At 40.4% G+C, this 24,668-nt stretch overlaps 1 protein-coding gene across 1 annotated transcript; it reads left to right on the top strand.

The window, feature by feature from the left end:
• Positions 1–16,029: 16,029 nt before the first annotated feature.
• Positions 16,030–21,821, top strand: LOC117530568 (serine/threonine-protein kinase Nek2-like). The gene is made up of 5 exons (XM_034193458.1): positions 16,030–16,065; positions 20,345–20,427; positions 20,523–20,643; positions 21,079–21,286; positions 21,666–21,821. Exons 1-4 carry the CDS (start codon positions 16,030–16,032, stop codon positions 21,280–21,282), a joined length of 444 nt encoding a protein of 147 aa, XP_034049349.1. The 3' UTR covers positions 21,283–21,286; positions 21,666–21,821.
• The last annotated feature ends 2,847 nt before the right edge of the window (positions 21,822–24,668 follow it).

The raw sequence follows: 24,668 nt of genomic DNA, 5'->3' as shown, positions 1-24,668 counted from the left end.
GATATTTTTTGAGTTATTTTGGAAAAACTAAATTGTTGCATGTTTTCGGACGGCCATCTTGGATTTTGGAGTGTTCCCGATTTTTTATCTTTCTAGACTTTTAGTATGTTTTATAAAACAGTCTCAGGTTTCAAATGCCACCAAAATCATTTCTATTGCAATTTGTTCTGGGTTGACCCCTTTTTTTTCATAAAATGACTGGACTACAATTCCAGTCATCAGCTGTTTTCTGGTATGTCCCATGCAATCCAAAATGATTTGATCTGCTCTTTCAGCCACTGTTTCTGATGAGATCAAGGATGAAATCCAGGCTGCTCCCTTTTTTGCATGGCAGGTGGGATGAAACAACTGATATAGCTTGCCATGCTCAACTTTCTGTCATTGTTCGCTATGTGGATAGGGCAGGTAAAATTCAGGCGCGCTTTTTTGGATTTTTTGATGTTTCTGGGGGAAGAGATGCTCAGTCGTTTTTGAAGTCTTGAATGAGAACATGCAGGGCTACAATTTCAGGGAGAAACCTGTGGTGCAAACCTATGATGGGGCTGCTGTCATGGCTTCAGCTCTCAATGGTTTGCAGGCCAAAGTTAAAGCAATAGCCCCCAGTGCAATGTTTGTGCATTGCTATGCACACAGACTGAATCTGGTTCTGTCTCAGGGGGCTAAATGCTTATCTGAGTGCAGAATATTTTTTGCATCACTCTCTGGGTTTGCCACATTTTTCTCAAAATCCACAAAGAGGATGTCTTTTCTTGAGTCTGCAGGCTGCTCAAGGTTGCCCAGAAATGCTCCTACTCGATGGAATTTCACATCACGGATAGTGAGCACTGTTGCAAACAATTATGATGCCCTTCTGCAAACTTTTGAGATGATCATTGCAGATAAGTCCATGGATGATGACACATTAGACTGTGCCAAAGGCCTTCTGATGAAACTGGAGGATTTTGAGTTTGTGTTCATGTTGTACACATATGATCAAATCTTCTCTGAGACTGATGTGGTGTTTGACATTGTCCAGCAGAGAGCTATGGATGTTCTGTACTGCAAGAAAAGAACTGAGTCTCTTCTTCTGTCAAGAGAAGAGGTCAGAGGGGGCTTTCCAAGCTGTTTATGCCAAAGCAGCAGATCTCACATCAGACCCACAAACTGAGCCCATGAGAAAACGCTATCTGTCACAACTACAGGATCCCAAGGAGCGCTACAGAAATCTGTACATGGCCATCCTAGACAATCTCACAGAGCAGCTACCTCGGCGTTTTGCAAATTTGGAAAGTCTGCACTTCTTGGAATTGGTCAATCCAGGGAAATTTGATGAGATGAGACAAGTGTTTCCAGAGGAGGCATTTCAGAGTGTCCTGAAAAGTTTTGGCCAGTTCTTTGATTCAGGGAGACTGAGGTCTGAACTTCAAGTCCTATATTCAAACCAGGACTTGCAGGGAAACAGGGGAAAGCTATGTGATTTCTTGCTGTTTCTGAAAGACATGGAGTTGGACAGTGCAATGCCTCAGGTGTACAAACTATTGTCATTAGTGGCAACGATTGGAGCTACATCTGCAGGTGTAGAGAGGAGCTTCTCCTGTTTAAAGCGGCTCAAGTCTTACACCCGCAATACCATGGGCCAAGGCCGTTTAAGCAGCCTAGCTCTGCTGGCCATTGAGAGGACACTAGTCAAGTCCCTGGAAAAGACGCCTTGTTGGTACGACAGGGTCACAGATCATTTTCTTGAAAAGGAACGGGGGGTAGAATTTACGTATAAATAAACCGACACATTTTATGATGTAGGCCGAAATTGAGCTTCCCCTCCTTGAAAGACCAGCATCCGCCACTGCCAGAGGAGTCATGGGAGAAAGTTATGTGGTCAGGTGAGACCAAAATAGAACTTTTTGGTCTTAATTCCACGCGCTGTGTTTGAAGGAAGAAGAATGCTGAGTACCATTCCAGAAACACCGTCCCTACTGTGAAGCATGGGGGTGGGAGAATCATGCTTTGGGGGTTTTTCTGCACATGAGACAAGACGACTGCACTGTATTAAGGAGAGGATGACCGGGGCCATGTATTGCAACATTTTGGGGAACAACCTCCTTCCCTCAGTTAGAGCATTGAAGATGGGTCGTGGATGGGTCTTCAAACATGACAATGACCCAAAGCCCACAGCTAAGGAACCAAGGAGTGGCTCCGTAAGAAGCATATCAAGGTTCTGGAGTGGCCTAGCCAGTCTCCAGACCTAAACCCAATAGAAAATCTTTGGAGGGAGCTCCAACTCCGTGTTTCTCAGCAACAGCCCAGTAACCTGGCTGATCTAGAGAAGATCTGTGTCGAGGAATAGGCCAAAATCCCTGCTGCAGTGTGTGCAAACCTGGTGAAAAACTACATGAAACGTTTGACCTCTGTAATTGCAAACAAATGCTAGTGTACCAAATATTAACATTGATTTTCACAGGTGTTGAAATACTTATTTGCAGCAGTAACATACAAATAAATTATTAAAAAAATCATACATTGTGATTTCCAGATTTTTTTTTTTTTAGATTATGTCTCTCACAGTGGACATGCACCTAAGATGAAAATTTCAGACCCCTCCATTATTTCTAAGTGGGAGAACTTGCAAAATCGCAGGGTGTTCAAATACTTATTTTCCTCACTGTACCAAAAGAACCCCCCCCCCCCCCCCCGAAATAACAAAACAGTCAAAGCATCAAAAAGAAATCCAGCCACATCAGTTCCACTGTTCCACCAAACACATTTGTAACACCCAAGAAGTCCTTCTGCATCTGCAGACACAGTGAGGCACAGCTCAGCGGTGGACTGTCTCACTTCCAGGGGGCCTCAGTTTCTTCAGCCTGGGCGTAAAGACAGAGGTCCTCATACAGATCCTTACCAGTTGTCTCGATCGCCAAACCCTAAATCAAACACATTACGTTGAACAGTTTGCATCTTTTTATTTGCTCAGTATGTCTGTTTAGGTTTGGGGACCCTGTACATTCATACATTCTGCAACTACGAGATGAAAACACAGAAATTAGCATGAAAAATCACAATTATTGGTGTATAATTGCAGCCTACATTTGCATACTGTGCAGATGAGTCAGAGATACAAGCAAAACAACGTGCTAAATGTCACAGTAGAGAGCGTTTCAACCACAATGCAGGACACTGGTTAGATCTGCCACTCACAAATTCAGGGGATGAATGTGAATTTTAACATAATTAGATTTGTTCTGGTTTGTGTGGGAACAAAATGTTTTCTTTTTAAAATGTTGTTCAGATGCTAGCATGGCTATCAAACATCAGGTTAGCTGGATTTACTTGTGTACTTTCTCAGATAAAAATAGCATGTAATGCTGTCGCTCCAATGAGTTTTTGATGAGGAAGAACAGAAAACAAGTGATGCTTGTCAAGAAAGCATGTCAGTCAAATACCAACGTAAAGTAGCATGAATCCGGCTTTGTCTCTGGGTTGTTTTAAAAGGGTTTGGGGGATTTGGGAGGTCCTTGCATAATATTAGTTATCTAATGGGGCGGCCGTGATCAAGGTTGCCAACGGGGAGGGTTGGTGTGCGGCTACCAGACCTGTGGTGGTGGAGGCTACTGGTGAGAATTGTCAATAGTGGCCATACTGAGCCACGATAGTCAGCATGGCACCACCCAGGAAAACAGATAAACTCGATGAAGATATAGAGGAGATAAAGACCTCATTAAACCGTATATCAAAAGACATATCCAATTTAGACAAACTGATGGTGGAGATTAAAGAACTCCAAAATCTGGTTAAAGAGAAGGACAAGATCATTAAGAAACTTGAGCAACGTGTAGATTAACTTGAACAATTCACTAGAAAAGATGATGTTATAATATCTGGATTAGAAACAAAACATCGGACATATGCAAGGGTGGTGGATTCTGGTGGAGCTAGTGGGGAGGATGCACCACCTGAAGAACGACAATCATTGGAACAAGTTACAAATTTTTTATATCAAAAAGGTGTTGCCATCCGTCAAGACACGATATCAGACTGTTATACTATTCCAACTAAAGATAGAAAAAATAAACTATCTAACATTGTTATACGATTTACAAGCAGAAAATATAAAAATGAATTATTAAGACAGGCAAAGAATTTGAAAGGAACAGTGTCTATATAATGAGCATCTAACGAAAAATAATGCAGATATTGCTAGGGAAGCAAGACTACTAAGAAAACAGAAACATATTGTTGCTACATGGGTCTGGAATTGTAGGGTGTGGATTAGAGTAAAAGAAGGAACAAATGGTATACAAATCAAAAACATGGAGGACCTTACGAAATACAGACCTGAATAGACAATTAAATATGACGTCTGTTGGTAATTGGACCAACAAAAAATCAAATCAAACATGGAAACAGATGATAAAATATATTACATAGACACTAATATTGATGAAAGTATATTTGACTTAAAAATGATTGGTTGTGAGTATTATACGGTAGAACAGCTGAATAGTGAAAAAATTGCAGAAGATACCCTGTCACTCATACATGTAAACAGCCGAAGCTTGTATTGTAAAATGTCACAAATAAAAGATTATTTAAATCAGTTTAAAAATAGATTTAGTATTGTTGCAATCACTGAATCTTGGCTTAAAGATGATCTCATGGATGAAGTTCAAATGGAGGGATATGAGCTGTATTTTGTAAACAGAAGATATAAAAAAGGCGGTGGTATTGCTCTGTAAACAAAAACAGATCTGATGTGGACAATTGTTGAAGAAATGACAATTATGAATGATGTCATAGAAATTGTAACAGTGGAACTTGTACATGAAACATCTAAGAATATTCTAATCACTGTGATACAGAGCACCAGATTCTTGTGTTGTGAAATTTACAGATAAAATAATTGAATTATTCCATCAAATTAAAAACAAACGCTTTTTATGTGTGGGGACTTTAACATTAACATAGAAAGCTCCAGTTGCCAAAGATTAAGTGATTTTGTGAATTCAATGTATAGTTTGGGGTTATTCCCCTTGCTAACAAAACCAACCAGAATTACATCGCAAAGTGCAACGGTAATCGATATATATTTACAAACAGAACAGATGAAATGATCAAGAATGGGATCTTCATGACAGTATTAGCGATCATTTACCAATTTTTTCAATATTTAAATATAAAAATAGGTACAACAAAAAAACTGTTATAAACTTTAAAAGAGATAAGTCAGTAAAAGCCTTAGAGGCATTTAAAATATGACCTTAAAAATCTAAATTGGGAAGAAGTTTATGTCAGTGATGTTAATGTAGCATATAACTCATTTATGAAAATTGATGAAATCATACAATAAAAATTGTAAATAAATGAAAATAGTAAGAAAAGAGTAAATAAACCATGGCTGACAAAGGGAATAAAAAATGCTTGTGCAAAGAAAAACTATTTATACAGGTGCTTTTTAAAATTGCAAACAAAGGAATCAGAACATAAATACAAAAAATATAAAATAAACTATTAACAATAATTAGGAAACAAAAAAAAAGATCATTACAGTGAACAACTAAATAAGAGTAAAGATAATACACTCAACAAAAATATAAATGCAAACACTTTTGGTTTTGCTCCCATTTTGTATGAGATGAACTCAAAGATCTAAAACTTTTTCCACATATACAATATCACCATTTCTCTCAAATATGTTCACAAACCAGTCTAAATCTGTGATAGTGAGCACTTCTCCTTTGCTGAGATAATCCATCCCACCTCACAGGTGTGCCATATCAAGATGCTGATTAGACACCATGATTAGTGCACAGGTGTGCCTTAGACTGTCCACAATAAAAGGCCACTCTGAAAGATGCAGTTTTATCACACAGCACAATGCCACAGATGTTGCAAGATTTGAGGGAGCGTGCAATTGGCATGCTGACAGCAGGAATGTCAACCAGAGCTGTTGCTCATGTATGAATGTTCATTTCTCTACCATAAGCCGTCTCCAAAGGCGTTTCAGAGAATTTGGCAGTACATCCAACCAGCCTCACAACCGCAGACCACGTGTAACCACACCAGCCCAGGACCTCCACATCCAGCATGTTCACCTCAAGATCGTCTGAGACCAGCCACTCAGACAGCTGCTGGAACAATCGGTTTGCATAACCAAAGAATTTCTGCACAAACTGTCAGAAACCGTCTCAGGGAAGCTCATCTGCATGCTCGTCGTCCTCATCGGGGTCTCAACCTGACTTCAGTTCGTCATCGTAACCGATTTGAGTGGGCAAATGCTCACATTCGCTGCGTTTGGCGCAAGCCACCATCAAAAAGTAAGATTATAAGTTTTAATTTGTAATTAATTTAGATTACAAGACAGAGCCACAAGAAAATGAACAAGAAGCTGCACATGTATTTCAAGAGACTCTCACGCAACATAAAGGAAATGGTGAGTCCATCTCTCTGTGTCTGTCTGGAGGGCTTTATATATAAAGCATAAATGCACTAAATCAGTTTATTCTGCCAGTATTATGTCCAGAAAAGCACAAAACCGGTGATGGTATAAGCTCCTCCCACTGATATAATTAATGCACGTCACCATAATTGATCTAACATGTATATTTTCAGCAGTCACTGCAAAACATTATACTTTTTGTCCAACCAAGTTCCAGGTTTCTTTAAATATCGTCCAGTTCCTGTCTTTCCAAATTCCCAATATTTTTATCAAGACACCATGTAGTTGTTCCCAAGTTAATGACGAGGATTAGCAGGTCTTTATTTGTTTTATAATAATAACAACAAACTTTTTTCCCCTGCAGGGCCGCACTGCTGAAGCCTGGGAACTGGTCAGGAAGGAAATTAAACTCCACCTCCAGAGAGTTCACCTGCTGGCTGCATCACTCATAACTACCTATTAAATTATGCTTTTTATATACAGTTTTTATTTTAGAACTATTTGCTTTATTTATTTATTTATTGTACTTGTGTTAATCAACTTTACTGTCCCATGCAGGGCATAAGGCTTCATTTATTTTATTTATTTATTTATTTATTTAGTTTTGCAATTTGAATGTTTGTTTTTTCCAATCTAAATGCCTGTTCATCACTGATAAACTTTTTTCTAGCACATACAGCTGACACATTCTATATTGTAACATTTTACAACAAATAAAATTTTGACTTTGACAAGAAAATGCATCAGCTGTTCTTCCTTTTCAGAAAATTGAGGGCTGCACTGTTTTTGTTGTTTATTATTTATTTGTTGATTTTAAAGAAATTACAAAACATTTCAGCCCTGTTGTTCAGGCTGTAAAACATAAAAGTTATCCATCACTCTGCCTCTTCACACAAATATGTTGATCAGTATAGACATGAAATTATCGAACTGGAGAAGTCATTACCAAAATGCTCACAAAGCACCAAAAACTTTTCCTTTTCAAATGAAGCCACATCAGTTAAGAACACTGTTTGTCCAAACCCCCTTGAATACACCAAAAAGTCCATCTGCATCTGCAGACATTTTGAGGAACAGCTCAGCTGTGACTGTCTCACTCCCAGGGGCCTGGGTTTCTTCATCCTGACCATAAGCAGAAAGGTCCTCATACAGATCTTAACCAAATGCCTCAAACCCCAAACCAGAAATCAAACACACGAACAGTTTCTATCAGGTCTGGAGACGAGGAAAGGCTGGATGCAAATGCTGAGCTCAGACACAGAAAGGTCAAGTCAAAAGTCATACAGGGTTAACAAGGAAAAAATGGTACACGGTAAAGCAGTCCAAAATCAGCAACGGCATCAAAAACATTAGGCTAAGGCGTGGTCCAAAAAAACGAGCAGGTAGTCATGAAACACAGCATGACAAAAACAGATCAGGAACAAAGCAAAGAACAGGGCTGGAAGTGAAGGCATAAACCACAATGATCTGGCAAGGAAGTGAGGGAAAGAAGGTTTAAATACAGGGTGTGACGAGTAGTTGATTGAAAACATGTGCAGGAAAGTTGTAGAGCAGGGTGTGGAAAACAGAGGAAGCACCGCCCACCACCATAGACTCAAGTGACAGACAAGAGCAAGCAGTGTCACCAAACCCAAGCAAAAAGAAACAGATAAAACCACAGTGAAGCAAAGCAAAAGACAAAACCGTAACAATATATAACCAAACCCATAAAAATACCTAACAACCCCCACAATCGTGACAGTTTGCATATTTTTATTTACTCAATATGTGTCTGGTTTTGCTTTAGGGACTCTGTACATTAATTCATTTGTTCAATCATTCATTCATTTTCAGCCACTTATCCAGGTCTGTGTCATGGTGACAACAGACCATGCAGCTCATTCCACACTTCCTTAAATTTGGCCAAGTTCTGTACCTCTTCCCAGGGGATGTCAAAGTGTTCCCAAGTCAGCTGGAAAATAATTACTTCACTGTGTCCTGCGTCTTCACCGGGGCGAGTTAGACATGCCTGGAAGACATCCCTTCAGCAACAAGCAGGGGGCATCCTCACCAGATGCTCGAACCACCTCAGCTGGCTCCTTTTAGTGTGACGAAGCAGCGGTTCTACTCCAAGGCCCTCCAAGATAGTCGATCTTCTCACCCTGTCCAGGAGTGTAAGCCCAGATATCCGACGAAGGAATCTCAATTCTGCCACTTGTATCTGTGATCTTATTCTTTCCGTCGTTACTCAAAATTCATGACGACAGGTGAGGATGGGAGCGTAAAATGACTCAAACAAATTGACTCAAAAAATTTGTCACCTCAAACCTTCTCAGTGTGCATCGGAGGTCATCGTCTGATGAAGCTACCGGTAGCAAACAGCACCACAGGTACAGCAAGAATGGCTTTTGGTGTTTGCAAATGAGACATCCTAATTCAAATCTGCCTCAAAATACTGGACTCCTTTGCAGAACCCATTTCTCCTTGAGGTTGCGAGGTCTGGGCTCCACTTATCAACCAAGCACAGACATTAAATTCAGTTGGAGAAGTCATTGTGATATTAATCATTATTCATTTCTATATCTGCTTATTCCAAGATGAGAAGTTAAGAAATTATTATAATGATGATGATTATCGAGATTATATCTCCCAGCTGATTGGGAATGCTTTGTAATGCTCCAGGTACAGTTAGAGGACTTGGCTGAAGACAGTGAAATGTGGGATGAGCTGCTGAGTCTGCAAACACCATGACAGCAACACAGATAATAGTCAGAAAAAAAATGAATGATCATTCATTCATTTTCTGCCTGTTATCTATTCATGGTGAAATTGTAGTTGTCAGATAATAATTGTTATTGTTCCTTTGTTGTCATAATGAAATTAACAGAATTTATTTCACAATATGTTGTTAATTCGTCATTTTCGAGACAACAAAAGGTGATGTCATCTGTCACCGCGGCCACAGTCCACAGGCCGCTTTCACTTTCTCTTCAGTGCCTCAGCTCCACTTAATGCCACAAAAGTGAAAAGAATTCAAGAATTTACCATCACAGCTTCACGACATGACTGCAAGAATGGATTTCAATCCGACTGCATCGATCTTCAAAAACAAATGTGGATGTCTGTGTTTTCATTTAAATTAAAACTGTAAAATGGATGCAAAACGAAAGTGCTGGTCGTGGAGATACAGTTTTATAATGCATTTGGCTTTTTATTTGATTTTATTTATTTCATTTTTTAAATTGGGTGAAAAATATTAATTGTTGCATTGATTTGACAACAAAACCCTTTGGAAACAGTACAGTAGTTTTCGAAAATCAGACGCTCTCGCTATCGCTGTTCGATTGAGCCAAGATGCATCATGGGAATCTGCCTGACAAATGCTGCTTTCATGAACTCCAAGAACTACAGTAAATCGGGTCAACCACATACAGACTTGTCTTTAAGTGCTTGGTTTTTTTAGGCGTACTTAAAAATTAACTGCCGGCACCAAACGACAGAGTTTATTACTTCACCATCTACTAGACATTTTCGAATAAAAGCAACCAGTCAAACAAACGAAAACAAATATAATCGACAAAAGCTTTGGCATTTACGAGTGACACCCAAAGGCTACACATCATTTGTTACTCAATTTGAAGGCATGTGACACCCAGGGTGATACCTTTGTGTTTATGAAATTACGCTCGTTCATCCCACTTCATCCATGAAATATTGAGTAGAGGTTATGAATTAATTAGTCTTTTAAAGACCGAGCTGTGATACCAAGTCTGGGCTTCAGGAATCTGTTCAAAGGGACTTGGAGACTCTTGATTCAATTTAATTTCAATTTAATTCATTGAATTAATTTATATAGCACCAATCAGACGTCGCTACAAGGTGCTTCAGAAGCGCAAGCAGACCACACTCCAAGCAGGCCAACTTCTCAGACTATACAATCAATAACAAAGATGGAAAAAAATACATACAGTACCAGTCAAATGTTAAAACACACTTTCCCACATAAATATACGAGGTCTATTAGAAAAGTATCCGACCTTATTATTTTTTTCAAAAACCATATGGATTTGAATCACGTGTGATTACATCAGACATGCTTGAACCCTTGTGGGCATGCAAGAGTTTTTTCATGCCTGTCGGTTACGTCATTCGCCTGTGGGCAGTCTTTGAGTGAGGAGACGCCCACCCTCTCATCGATTTTTTCATTGTTTAGGAATGGCTCAGAGACTGCTGCTTTGTTTGATCAAAAGTTTTTCAAAAATGTAAGGCACAACTGAATGGACACCATTCGATAAATTCAGCTGGTTTTCTGTAAAAATTTTAACGGCTGATGAGAGATTTTGGTCTGGTAGTGTCGCCGTAAGGATGGCCCACGGCGCCTGACGGCGATCTGCGCTTCGAGGCGGCAGCGTCTCACCGTTTCAAGTTGAAAACTTCCACATTTCAGGCTCTGTTGATCCAGGAAGTCGTCAGAGAACAGAGAACTTTCAGAAGAAGTCGGCATGAGGAGTTTATTCAGACATTCCATTGTTAATGGACATTTTGTAATGAAAGAACGTGCGGGCAGAATCGCATGTCGGGCCGGACCCGACCGCGGGGGTCGCGACAGGAAAAACACCTCCATTGGAAACCTTAACGGGCAAGTTGGAACATGCCCAAGCTGTTAAACAATTTCTCAGTTACTCACTTGTTGAAAGACATCAAAAGCCGCCTGAATTTTACAAATGGTTTTCAACACGGAGGTGTTTTTCCTGTCGCGGCGCACACAGATTCGTCGAGTCATCACGGAAACGACTCGGCGAATTTGCGCGCACGTCTTTCATTAAAAAATGTCTTTAAACAGTGGAATGTCCGCATAAAGTCCTCATGCCGGCCTCTTCTGAATCTTCTCTGTTCTCTCACGACATCCTGGGTGAATTAAGCCTTAAATTAGGATGTTTTCAGGTCGAAACAGGCCGACGATGGCGCCTGGAAGCGTTGCACGACGTCCTGCTCTGTGGGAAGTCCTTACACCGACAGAAACACCCCATAATCTCTCATCAGCCATTAAACTTTTCACCGAAAACCAGCTTAATTTCTCGAATAGTGTCCACTCGGATATTCCTCACAGATCCAAAAGGAATTCAGCCGAGAGGGCTGGACCACAGAATTTCTCGAATGGTGTCCACTTGGATGTGCCTTACAGTTTCTGAAAAAATTTTGATCAAGCAAAGCGCCAATCTCTCAGGAAGTTCTCAGACAAAGGAATTCCAACGGGAGGGGTGGACCAGTGCTCACTCAAAGCCTGCCCACAGGCGAATGACGCAACCGACAGGCGTGAAAAAACTCACGCATGCGCACGAGGGTTCAAGCTTGTCTGATGTAATCGCACGTGATTCAAATCCATATAGTTTTTGAAAAAAATAAAAAGGTCGGTTTCTTTTCTAATAGACCTCGTATGTACATGGATGGATGGATGTCTACAAGTCCCTCTGGACAGGTGGTGTGAAGCCCAGACCTGGGATCATAATCTGGTCTTCATGAGAAAAATGAATAAATGGAAAAGCTCTGCTACATAGATATTCCATGTATGAAGTGGCATTTTTATTCTGGAACACTTTTAGGTTCACTTGTAGTATTTTTGCTTCTCCACTGTTCATCTTTCTTCTGTTGTGCTTCAGGACCACAGAGCAGATAAATTAAAATGTACGAGGTCTGTTAGAAAAGTATCCTACCTTTTAATTTTTTTCAAAAACCTGATGGATTTGAATCACATGTGCTTGCATGAGCCAACCTTGAACCTTCGTGCGCATGCGTGAGTATTTTCATGCCTGTCGATTGCGTCTTTTGCTTGTAAACAGCCTTCGTGTGAGGATGGGTGGAGTCTCTCGTCGTTTTTTCTTTGCAAGGAAATGGCGGAACAACTGGAGCCGCGTGACTGCATCAAATTTTGCCAGAAACTGGGCGACAACCAGGTGGAAACCATTCAGATTATTCAGACAGCTTTCGGTGACGATCCTATGGGCATCACACAGATTAAGGAGCGGTACAACCAGTTTAAAGACGCCTGCACAACGGTGGAGAGCAAAAGCGCCACCGTGTTGAAGTCTCACAGGACATATTGTGACATGCCCAGCTCTTCCACGCTTTTGCTGCGCCATCAGCTTCGTGCCAAAGCTATCGGCATGAATTTTGCTGCAACTCTTTTCATGGCAAAATCTTCTGTCACAGTGGAATGTGCCGAAAAAGTGCTGATGTCCACCTCTTCCACAATTTCTCAGATAGTCACACAATGGTCCCACATCACCACAGCGTTCACTTTGGAAATGATCTGGTCATTTCAGCATGTTGATGGCTGACCGGAGCGCGGCGCGCTCTCCACCGTTGTGCGGACGTCTTTAAACCGGTTGTACCGCTCCTTAATCTGTGTGATGCCCATAGGATCGTCACTGAAAGCCGTCTGAATAATACGAATGGTTTCCACCTGGCTGTCGCTAACTTTCTGGCAAAATTTGATGCAGTCGCGCTGCTCCAGTTGTTCCGCCATTTCCTTGCAAAGAAAAAACGACAAGAGACTCCACCCGTCCTCACACAAAGGCTGCTTACAAGCAAATGACGCAATCGACAGGCGTGAAAAAACTCACGCATGCGCACGAAGGTTCAAGGTTGGCTCATGCAAGTGCACGTGATTCAAATCCATCAGGTTTTTGAAAAAAATAAAAAGGTCGGATACTTTTCTAACAGACCTCGTAATTCTATAATCTGAGATGTAACAGGACAAACAAGGATGAAAAAACACCAACAAATCGCAGCCAGGCACAACACAGCAAAATCATCAGTATTAAATTAATGCTGACAGTGTCTAGATGGGTCCACACTGCTCCATGTTCTGGGCCAAGACCAATATTTCCACATTCCAATAACATTTTTTTTTTTATCAAATGACAGGGTTGCCATTTGACACTGACACTGACCGTGTCTATATGGGTCAACACTGCCCCATTGTGGACCCACCCTGTCAGTGTTAATTTTACGCTGTGAACAGATCGTTCTTTGTGATTCAGTGACACCATAATATGTGGTTCTGTGTGACTGACAAATCATCACTTCTGTCCAAAACCTCTCTCACTCACTCATCTTCAACCGCTTATCTGGGATCGGGTGGCGGGGGCAACAGCTCCAGCAGAGGATCCCAGACTTCTCTTCCCCGGGCCACATTGACCACCTCTGACTGATCGCATTCCCTACCTGAAGTAGGCAATCAATCGGTTTCCTGCTGTGAACCATGGCCTCAGATTTAGAGGTACTCATCTGCATCCCAGCCACTTCACACTTGGCTGCGAACTGATGAAGCAACCTGTGAATTATTGGCAAAACGATGAAATCAACAGGACCACATCAGCTGCAAAAAAGCAGCGATGAGACCCTGAGCCCACCAAACTGGAAACCCTCCTCTCCCCATCTACGCAAACACAAATTTATTCTTCTGTTAATATTTAAAGTTAATTCTCTCGTACGTCTACAGTTCTATTTATTGCAACATTATAATGCACAACTGTTTACATGCCTTATAGGATATTTTATAGTTTTTTTAAGTGAACGCATAATTTTTTTTATTCTATTCTTTTATGCCCATATTCCCACACGAGAGCGAAGCTACTGAATACTGTCAGAAATATAAGCAGAAGAAACAGCAAGACGTGTAACGCTGGCAGCTGCAGGTTTGATGATTAAAACGCCCTCCGTTTTTCTCTTTTCTGCAGATATATGTACTTATGTCTCCATATACATTTCTACACGCTTTACTTTTTCTTGTCTCCCCCCCCCCTTTTCAGTATTATTATATTTAAGTAAATATTGGAGGAGTGGGGTACAATTAGTTATACCTAACAGCTAACATTAGCTTATCTAGCCGGCCTTAGCAACGTTCATCGTAGCTTACAAAATAGTTGGTTCCTTTGCGTTTGATAAGTCTTCTCCTGTGATGTCTTATCCTTCTTATGTCTTATTATTTATTATATTATATATACCTTTTTCTTGAGTTGCTTGGGTGGGTAGGGAGAGTTTAACCTACCATCCCTGGTTCTCAAGACCAGGCACCTAAGTGGCTCTACTCTTCTCTTTTCTACTCTTCTATTTTCCTTTTCCTTTTTAGATATTTAGATATACCTTTGTATACTGGCATAGTTCCACCTTAGAATTGGAATATAATATATAAGATATACCTTACTGAATTTTCATATTCACTTGTTTTATGTCACACTTGCTTTGGCAAAGTAAACGTATATTTTCCATACCAGAGGACATTTTTTAATTGAATTGAATGAGAATGGTACTGATTTTACAATGTTTTACTGTTGGTGGAGCTGTCCACGGAATTGACCTGACGATCTGAAAAAACGAGTGCAAAAGTGTGTGGGCAGGAAAATGTTTTGTGCTTTGATTGAGTAAATGTGCAGTTCATGGTGGGCTGTAATGTGACGAAGAAACCAGCATATGAATGAGGATTTTGCACGTGTTGATGAGCGCAAGCGCAAAATAAAATTAAATAAGCACGTATGTTAAGTTACTGCCCGCTTCATCCAGATGTACATGGAATACAACTCAGTCCTTGAACAGCAGTGTCGTTTATTGATCCATGAAATGCGGACCCAAACCAAGCGCGTTTAGTTTCAGTGTTCCCTGCCACATGTGGGGTTGCCTTATGAAGGGTATCAGCATGCTGATCCACGTTGGATCTGTTGTGGCGACCCTGGGGGGTCAAAACAAGGGAGCTGCCACTATTATTTGTCCAGTGTTTGTATTTTAAAAACTGATGAGACACTTGGTGCTGTTACGCCTGCTGCAATTTCCTCTAATCCGGACAAAACCTTCTTTCAAATAATTTCTTAGCGCAGGAGTTGACTTGCAGTACACGTCATGCGCTTCATTATGCACGACCTGTGAGACAAAACTGTGTTCACACGCTGGCAAAGAAAGAAAGACAGACAGAGAGAAAGAATGTCAGCTGCTGATGACGTCTGTCGTTTGCGAGCTTGCCACTCAGTTCCCGCGAGATTCCATGGGATCTCGTCTGTCAATCCAGGAAGTGTCTGAAATTTGAACATTTCCTGTTTTACTGTGGATTTGAAAATTGGCACTTCCTGTTTAGGACGCCCTGTACCATGAGTGAGCTTCGCGCTGCTGCGCGACGCTTCGCTCGAATTAAAACAAACATATTAAAAAAAATCTCCAATTCGGAGCATTTAATTTTTGTTTTTACATTTTGTTTGTTGTTTTAATAGCCAGTGATGAGCATGTTCAAACTGTGCGTCTTTTACGCACAGTTTGAACATGCTCCTCACTGGTTATTAAAACAAAACATGTTCAAACTGTGCATCTTTTACGCACAGAGTTTGAACATGTTTCTCACTGGCTATTAAAACAAACAAACATATAAAAAAACATTTGTTTGTTGTAGCCATGTTTCCACCAGGTTTAATCCATATTGGCACAGGAGACAGGTCATGAGACCTTTATTTCGAATAATTGCAACGTTAGAATGCGTTCCACTTGACCTTGACTGAGAACAGCTCAAACGTCATAACGTCAGTTTGTCAGGATATTCAGTTCTGGTCAGCTGCTGGAAAGAGCAGGTCAGAACTTCAGGTCAGAGTAACAAGATGTCTTCAGTCAAAGACTTTGAGGTGTTGGCTACAGTCAGTTCTGGTGCTTTTGGGAAATGCCAGAAAATTCAGAGAAAGTCTGATGGAAAAGTAAATAAATCTAAGTAAAGTTAAATTAAGTAAATCCACCCATTTTCTACAAACAGTTTTCAACTGAAAACATATCTGTGAAAGCTATCAGAAAACTGCCAAATACTGTTTCTTCTAGTCTCAATACAGATCAAATTATCTTCAGACGAAAGTGTGAAAATGGTGGTGGTCAGACTTGTGAAATCATACTGATTTTGGGATGTTTTATTGGAGGTGGAGTTGTTCATGGTGCTAACCTGCTGCAGCTCCCCCGTACAGAACCAGACAGATGTCCTGATTTACTAAGATCTCACATGGAGGTGGACTGGAAACTTTAAAACCTGTCCAGGTCTCCTTTGTAAAAGAGATTGATCTCATTGGTACTAACCTGGTAAAATTTTTTTCCCGTGCCCCATCACAAAAACCGCGTCATTTTCATGACATGATTTTGTTTGTCATTTTGCATAACCATAGCATTAGTGTGTTCCCTCCAGCCCGATTTCACTTTTTTTTCCGTGCCCCTGTCATGAAAAGTGGGCGCTTTCGTGACATGATTGTTTTTATTTTCCGATTTATCATCTTCCCCTTCTCCTGACTCGAACCATAACCATAACCAAACGTTAACCGTGACCCCCCCAGACCGCTTGCATTTTGTGCCCCCATCATGAAATGAATTGGTGCCCCTGTTACGAAAAATACCCATTTTCGTACCCCCTCCAGGAACCCATAGATTAATGTACTTTTTGTAACCTAGTCCCAAGAATTGCCATGAGACTGGGTTGGTTCCCACCCCTAAACCAAACGATAACCCCCCCATACCCCCCTGCCACCCCACATTTCATGCCCGAAATGAAATTGTGCCCCCGTCACAGAAAGTGCCCCGTTTTCGTGCCCCATCACAAATTTATATTTCTAATTTATATGATAAACATTACCCTTTTGTATCAAATGTTGGAAATAAGCATAATGTTGACAAACCGTGGATTACTAAGGGACTGCAAAATGCATGTAAAAAGAAAAAATTTCTGTACAAGCACTTCTTAAAACTAAGAACATTTGATGCTGAGAAAAGATATAAGACATATAAAATAAGCTAACTAATATGCGATCTTGTAAAAGGCAGTATTATAGTGATTTATTGGAAAAAAATAAAACAAACATTAAGGGTACTTGGAAGATTTTAAATGAAGTCATAAATAAGAGAAAAGGTGTTAAAGAATATCCTGCCCTTTTTTACACAAACTGGTATAGTTGTTAAGGAAAATAAAGCTATAGCAGATAATTTTAATGATTACTTTGTAAATGTGGGTAAAAATTTAGCTGATTCGATTGTGTCTTCTGGACTGCATTCTTTTGATTACTGTAAAACAATTAATAAAATTCAGGATTCAATGTTCATTAAAGAAACTGATGAATATGAAATAATTGATAATGTTCGTAACTTCAAGGGGAAAATGTTATGTTTCGGACGCGGTCGGAGCACCGACCCAGCGTTTGAAAGGACCCAGCATAAAATAAGCAGAGCACGGTTCAAAAGATAACAGAATTTAATAAACATAACAGTGTGCAGTGCTAAACAACCAAAAAGTCCGCGGTCTGGTGAGGTGGAAACACGGCGCGCTCTCAACAGCGCAAATGGTCCGGAGCCACAGCAGTTCGGACCCAGGGACCCCGCCGACACCCCCCAGGTGGCCGCGACAAACCAAGTCTGTGAAGAAAGAAAACATGAGGTGAGTCCAACTCCACACAGAGAGACACAACTCAAAGGTGCACGCAATCAGCAAACACTTCCTGGCTTAAATCTATACATCAGCTTCTTACCCTGCAGGCACGGAACAACTCAGTTCAAATCTCCACTGCAGCAGAAGCTGATTAGACAATTAGCATAACGTGACAGCACACTAACACAAGGTGTGAGGGACACCAAATCCACTGTCATTACTTCATAAAAGTCACCAAAAACCGAATTACCTCAGGAAGTGTGCTGAAGAGCGTGAGAACTCACCCAATCCTCCTTCACAGACTGTGGCGTCAAACCTGGAGCGGTCTCTGCGTCCGTGATGGTGAGATTGTTCTCCTGACGTCGATCTCACACGTCTGCTCACAAGGTCGAGTCTCTGGCAATCACACACTGTGCATTCAAGGTTTAAATGCAGCAATCTCTGATTAAGACAAAATATACCACAGCTGTGAGTCCTGATGACCTGCATGTGAAAACAAGCCTCAGGTGTTCAGGGTGAGGTCCTAATGCTCAGCCACTCAGTCCTGAATGCATACCACCTGGTGGGAGAAACAGAAAACAAAACCCAAGCCAGCCAAACACCCCAGCCCACAACAGAAAAGATCAATTGATAGTGATAGTTTTGATATGTCTTTGATTAAAAACATTATTGACTGTATTGTTAGACCATCCATCAATCCATTTTCTTCCGCTTTATCCGGAGTCGGGTCGCGGGGGCAGCAGCTCAAGCAAAGCCGCCCAGACCTCCCGATCCACACACACCTCCCCCAGCTCCTCTGGGGGAACCCCAAGGCGTTCCCAAGCCAGCCGAGAGATGTAGTCCCTCCAGCGTGTCCTGGGTCTTCCCCGGGGCCTCCTCCCAGTGGGACGTGCCCGGAACACCTCTCCAGCAAGGTGTCCAGGGGGCATCCGGAAAAGATGCCCGAGCCACCTCAACTGACTCCTTTCGACGTGGAGGAGCAGTGGCTCGACTCCGAGCTCCTCCCGAGTGACCGAGCTCCTCACCCTATCTCTAAGGGAGCGCCCAGCCACCCTGTGGAGAAAACTCATCTCGGCCGCTTGTACTCGCGATCTCGTTCTTTCGGTCATGAGCCAAATCTCATGACCATAGGTGAGGATCGTAACGTAGATCGATCGGTAAATCAAGAGCTTTGCCCCCCTACTCAGCTCTCTCTTCACCACGACGGTCCGATACAGCGACCGCATCACTGCAGATGCTGCACCGATCCGTCTATCGATCTCACGCTCCATCCGTCTCTCACTCGTGAACAAGACCCTGAGATACTTAAACTCCTCCTTGAGGCAAGGACACTCCACCGACCTGAAGAGGGCAAAGCACCTTTTTCCGGTCGAGAACCATGGCCTCGGATTTGGAGGTGCTGATTTTCATCCCGGACGCTTCACACTCGGCTGCAAACCGCCCCAGTGCACGCTGAAGGTCCTGATTTGACAAAGCCAACAGAACCACATCGTCCGCAAACAGAAGAGACGAGATTCTGTGGTTCCCAAACCAGACCCCCTCTACACCCTGGTTGCGCCTAGAAATTCTGTCCATAAAAATAATGAACAGAACCGGTGACAAAGGGCAGCCCTGGCGGAGGCCAGTATTTTTGTTGCAAAAGAAAGCTGTAAGAATTATTTGTTACAAATCACATTGTGAGCAACGAATCCATTGTTTGCCTGTTTGCATATTCTAAAATTCTGGGACTTGGTTGATTACTTTACAATACAAATTATGTATAAAGTTAAAAATAAACTGCTGCCACAACATGTCCAGGATCTGTTTAAACTGAGGGACTCCAGTTATAATTTGAGAGGAATTTTATTGTTTGAAAAATCAAGGATCCGAACTACTGCAAAAAGTCATTGTGTATCTGTCAAAGGTGTTAACATCTGGAACAACGGTCCCGACAACATTAAAGTACTTGGTACGTTAGTAGGCTTTAAAAGACATTACAAGAATAACAAAATTGCATGCTATAGTTGAAAACTTAGGTCTTATTACTTTCGGGTTTGTGTGTTGTGTGCCAGTATTGTCTGGTTATATTTTGTAAATTTGAGTTCATTGACTAAGTTTGCACGTTTTTTTTTTCTTTTTGGTATTGTGATCGTGTGTGCGTATGTATGTATGTACACGTAGGTATGTGTACGTTTATATATCTGCGTATGTGTATGTATATATGTGTATATATATATATGTGTGTGTGTGTGATTGTGTAGATATGTATTTATGAAATTTGTTTCTGTGTATATGTTTATTTTTTAGTATAAGGGGTGGGTATTCATAAGCTCTGCTTCTGCCCTCACCCTTTCGGCCACACAGGACTTTTGTAAAGTTGCTTTGTTATGAGTTTTTTGTTTTTGTTGTTGAATTGTGTGCCGAATAAACTCATTCATTCATTCATTCATTCTTTCAACACATAGATTAATGTACGTTTTGTAACGCCACCATGAACTGTCATGTTATAAATGCAGAATAAAACTTCTTTCCTTTTTTTCCAGCAAAAACTGAACAAGACTTTTTACCATGAAAAGTCTGATATCTGGTCACTGGGGTGTCTCATTTATGAGCTGTGTGCATTAAAGTAAATATTGAAACTCATAACAGAGCTGATTGTATCAAATTTGTTACCAGCAAAACAAAATACTTTTTTTTTTTTGTCAAATTTCTCCTCTTCAGGCCTCCGTTTGCTGGTGGAGGAAAATGTCTCAACAGGATCAACCGTGGGAAGTTCAAAAGAATTCCGCCCCACTATTCAGATGAGCTGAACTCCCTAATCGGCGACATACTGCAAGTTTTGATAAGATCCACTGTTATTTAGTGTGCTGTCATTCAAAACATTCACTTCTGCCAATTTTACATGAAGCTGCAACAACATGTTCTATCTTTATCTCGTGGATTTGACGAGGGGTTAAAATGCTGATTCTTCAAACTGTAACAATGTTTGTGGTGGGAAGAAATTTGGACAATCTCAGTCCATAAAGGAAGCTCATTGCAGTTGGGTGGCTGAATCAAAGACGTCCATCTTCACGAGATCCATATTAAAATCTGTGCACTTTAGTAGCGTGCACCAATCTGGTTTATCTGCGACGTGCTCAAGGTGACCTTTGAGGTCTGAGGAACTCAGACATCTTTAAAAATTGAAGTTTCCCCCATTAAAAGTATTGTTCTGACTTATCTATGATGTGTGTTGTTTGATCACATTCCTTATGAAAAAAATTATCTCTCTTTGTAGGACTTTCTGAGGCCGTCCATGGAAGACATCCTCCACAGCAGCCTGCTCACTCAGCAGAAGCAGAGAACTGGTGACGCTGCTCATCATCTTCCTGCACCCACGACAGCTGCAGACCTCAGGCTCAGGGAGCCGCAAGACATTCCACCGAAGGCGTGGAAGCGGAGACTAGAGGCTGAGCATCATCAGCCAAGCAAGCAGAGGTGAGAAGGTCAGTGTTCTCCCCAAAAACCAACGAGCTTATATTCTTTGTTTGTCAGGTGTTTGAATTACTCACTTTTTCAGTCAGTCTCCACCAAACCTGCTCAAATCATCATATCTTGTTGGTTTTGAGAAAATGTGTTCTCCCATCCCTATTTATTACCCAGAAAACACAGTATCACTGCAGTTTTTCACGCTGTGCACCTTTGAAATCATTGACATTTTAGTGCAAAATCTGATGTGGCTCTTGTTTCTTCCAGCTGTGGTCAGTCATTTAAAGTGAATCATTATGAAATAACTAACAGACAGTTGACACATTTGCATCATAAAGAATGAAACAGAAAACTTGATAAATATCTGAGTAACTTTTTTGTTTTTTTCACCCACAGGGTCATGTGATATGGGTTGGTGCGAACCAGTGACCACATCGTCTCTCACCTGCCAAAGTTGATTCTGCTTCTATATTCTTAAATTAAAAATGATTATCATAAAATTAAATATATCTGTTGTTGCTTCTCCTCTTCAGCTAATAAAATGTATTTTGTGATTCATGAAAGTTTCAACCATGTTGTCCTCCTCCCGTAGTAACAGATGATCAGCATCACAAGAAATGGAGAAGTCATGAAATTATATTCAGTCATTCATTCATTTTCTATACCCACTATATGCCAGATGAGACAGATATTAGTTATTATGATATATTTATACGGGATTATATCTACCAGCTAGTTGGGAATGCCTTCTATGCCCCAGGAAGAGTTTAGAGGACTTGGCTGAGGATAGCGAAATGTGGAATGAGCTGCCTAGTCTGCGGACATCATGATTCCGACACCAATAATAGGCAGAAATGAATGAATGATCATTCATTCATTTTTCTGCCCAGGTCATGGTGTTGTATAGATGTCAAATAATAATATTGTTATTGTCCTTTATTGTCATAATGAAATCAACATAATTATGCCATGATGTGTAGTTAGTTCATCATTACAAGACAACAAATGGTGATATCATCTGTCTCTAAAGTTGTGTTGGGGTGGTTTTTCTTGATTTTCAAAAACTGATAGGAAATGGACTTCAGTGTTTGATGTTGAATTGAAAGATGCCTTCACTACACAGTGGCTACTTCAGCTTGCAAGTTGAACACAGCGCTCTGGCCTCCTCTTCCACCTGCTCTCTAGCTCTGCACTAAGATCGGTGGGCCGCTGCCCTTCAGCGTGGATCAGTAAAGTTATGTGATTGGTTGAAAGATGTTGCATTTGAGATTCATATGCGGTGACTGCTCACGTTGTTTATCTAAAACAGTATGTGTAAAAGTAAAACTGTGTTTGTCTGTGTAGCGTGTAAGGAAAAGAACAGTATGCATCATGGCATTCCAGAGGACATATGAAGCTATTATTATTATTATTATTATTGGTATAAGGAGATATGAAGTTATTACTACTATTATTATTATTGGTATAAGGAGATATGAAGTTATTATTAACTACTATTATTATTTTTATAAGGAGATATGAAGTTGTTATTACTACTATTATTATTATTTGTATAAGGAGATATGAAGTGAGCAAAGTAGCAAACTGGCCATGAGACATACTGCCCAACATCTGGAAGGCATGAGGTTTCTTCATTGTATTAGGTAAATATTTGTGTTTTAAAGGCAAGCTTGCTTATTCATTAATTCATTCATTGGAAAAACAACACCTGAGAGATCATCAATAAGTTAAGTTGTCCTAAAACAACAGTAGGTGTATCTGTGACCAATTTCTCATTATATCCAATCTCATTATTTTCTCAATATAACTACTGGATCAAAATTTTGACCTTGACCTTATATCTTTTTCTCTCCCCCATCAATCAAATGAGTTTGTCCTTGGCAGAACCTCAGTCACTCCATTGAGTTTAGTACAAAGTGGATCAAAGTTTAGCCAGGACTAAAACTAACCTTTAAACTAACAAAAGCCAGAGCGCTGAGTGAAAAAAAATTAAACAATATAAACTATTCTAAACGTCCACAAAAGCACAAAGCAGTATCGTATATATAAAATAATCCTGGTGTGTTAAAGTAAAGCTTTAACTGTGTAACAGCATGTAATAGGTAGCTAACAAGCGTGTCGGAGTCCTCAGCCGATCAGTAAAACTTAATTCCAAAATTCACTCATTTCTCAAGCAGCTCTGTCCAATGTAGAGCCACACAAAATCAAATTATAAACGGCATTATATCGAGAACAACCCAGCCCAGTCATTCCCCCGCAATCACATAAAAACGCGAAAATCAAACACGAATAGCAACTTGGAGCAACGACGTCACAACGTCACTGGACAAAATATTCCAACCGAAAGCTTCTGTGTAATTTGTGAAATAATAAAGATTAAAAGGTGCGCCAAAGGAGAATCCCCTACCTGTGTGAAGGTTGAGCGGTGATCAGCTTCTGAAATGTCACTTTTCAGTTGTCATGACGACCTACGTCACCGCGGCCACAGGCCGCTTTCACTTTGTATTCAGCGGCTCAGCTCCACTTAATGACACTAAAATGAAAAGGATTCAACAATTTACCATCACAGCTTCACGACATGACTGCAAGAATGGGTTTCAATCCGATCAACGACCAAAATTGCATTGACCTTCAAAAACAAAATGTGTGTTCATCCGTGATTTCATTTCAATTAAACTGAAAAATATATATGAACGTGTTGGACGCGTGTGTGTCGTAGAACTACGGTTTTGGCTTTTTATTTTATTTTAGAAGAATTAGGTGAACTGTATTAGTTGTTGCGTTGATTTGGCAACGTATTTATTTGTTAATAATTGGGAAAAGTTAAAAAAAATTCTCAGAAAGTTCAATAAATTGTCAGTCAAATTCAAGTTTATGTTATGTTTTGAAATTATTATTTGTCACAAAAGAACACATCACTGTCTTTCTTTGCATTCCAACTCCAAAACCGAGATAACCAAAATGCAATTTTAAAACACCGCAAATGTCGAATGGGAAACCAAACACGTTAACTTCCCAAATAAATGTGTTTGCTTTGGCATTTTAAAAAAAGGGGGGAAAAGAAGTTTTGTTTGACATTTGTTCAGCACTGACTCACCAGCAAACCTGATATAAAAAATTCCCAAATATTGCTGTTACAAAAAATATGGAATCATGTACACTCTTTAAAAAAAAGAAAAGAAAAAAGATAAATGTATTTTCTTGTTCAATATATGTCATGGAAAAATACACAATGGAAATTTGTTAAGGAAAATTATACCATAAAGAACAATAACAATAAAAACAACAATAATCCATTTTATTCCAATTTTATTTCTTCTTCTTATTATTATTATTATTACATATTAAATGTATAGCCTGTCCTTTAGAAAGCCTTTTTAAAGTTTCAAATGTAGAACA

Source organism: Thalassophryne amazonica, chromosome 18, assembly GCF_902500255.1.
Source record: "Thalassophryne amazonica chromosome 18, fThaAma1.1, whole genome shotgun sequence".
Lineage (NCBI taxonomy): Eukaryota > Metazoa > Chordata > Actinopteri > Batrachoidiformes > Batrachoididae > Thalassophryne > Thalassophryne amazonica.
Note: the sequence above shows the minus strand (reverse complement) of the source record. Positions and strands in the feature narration are given on the sequence as shown.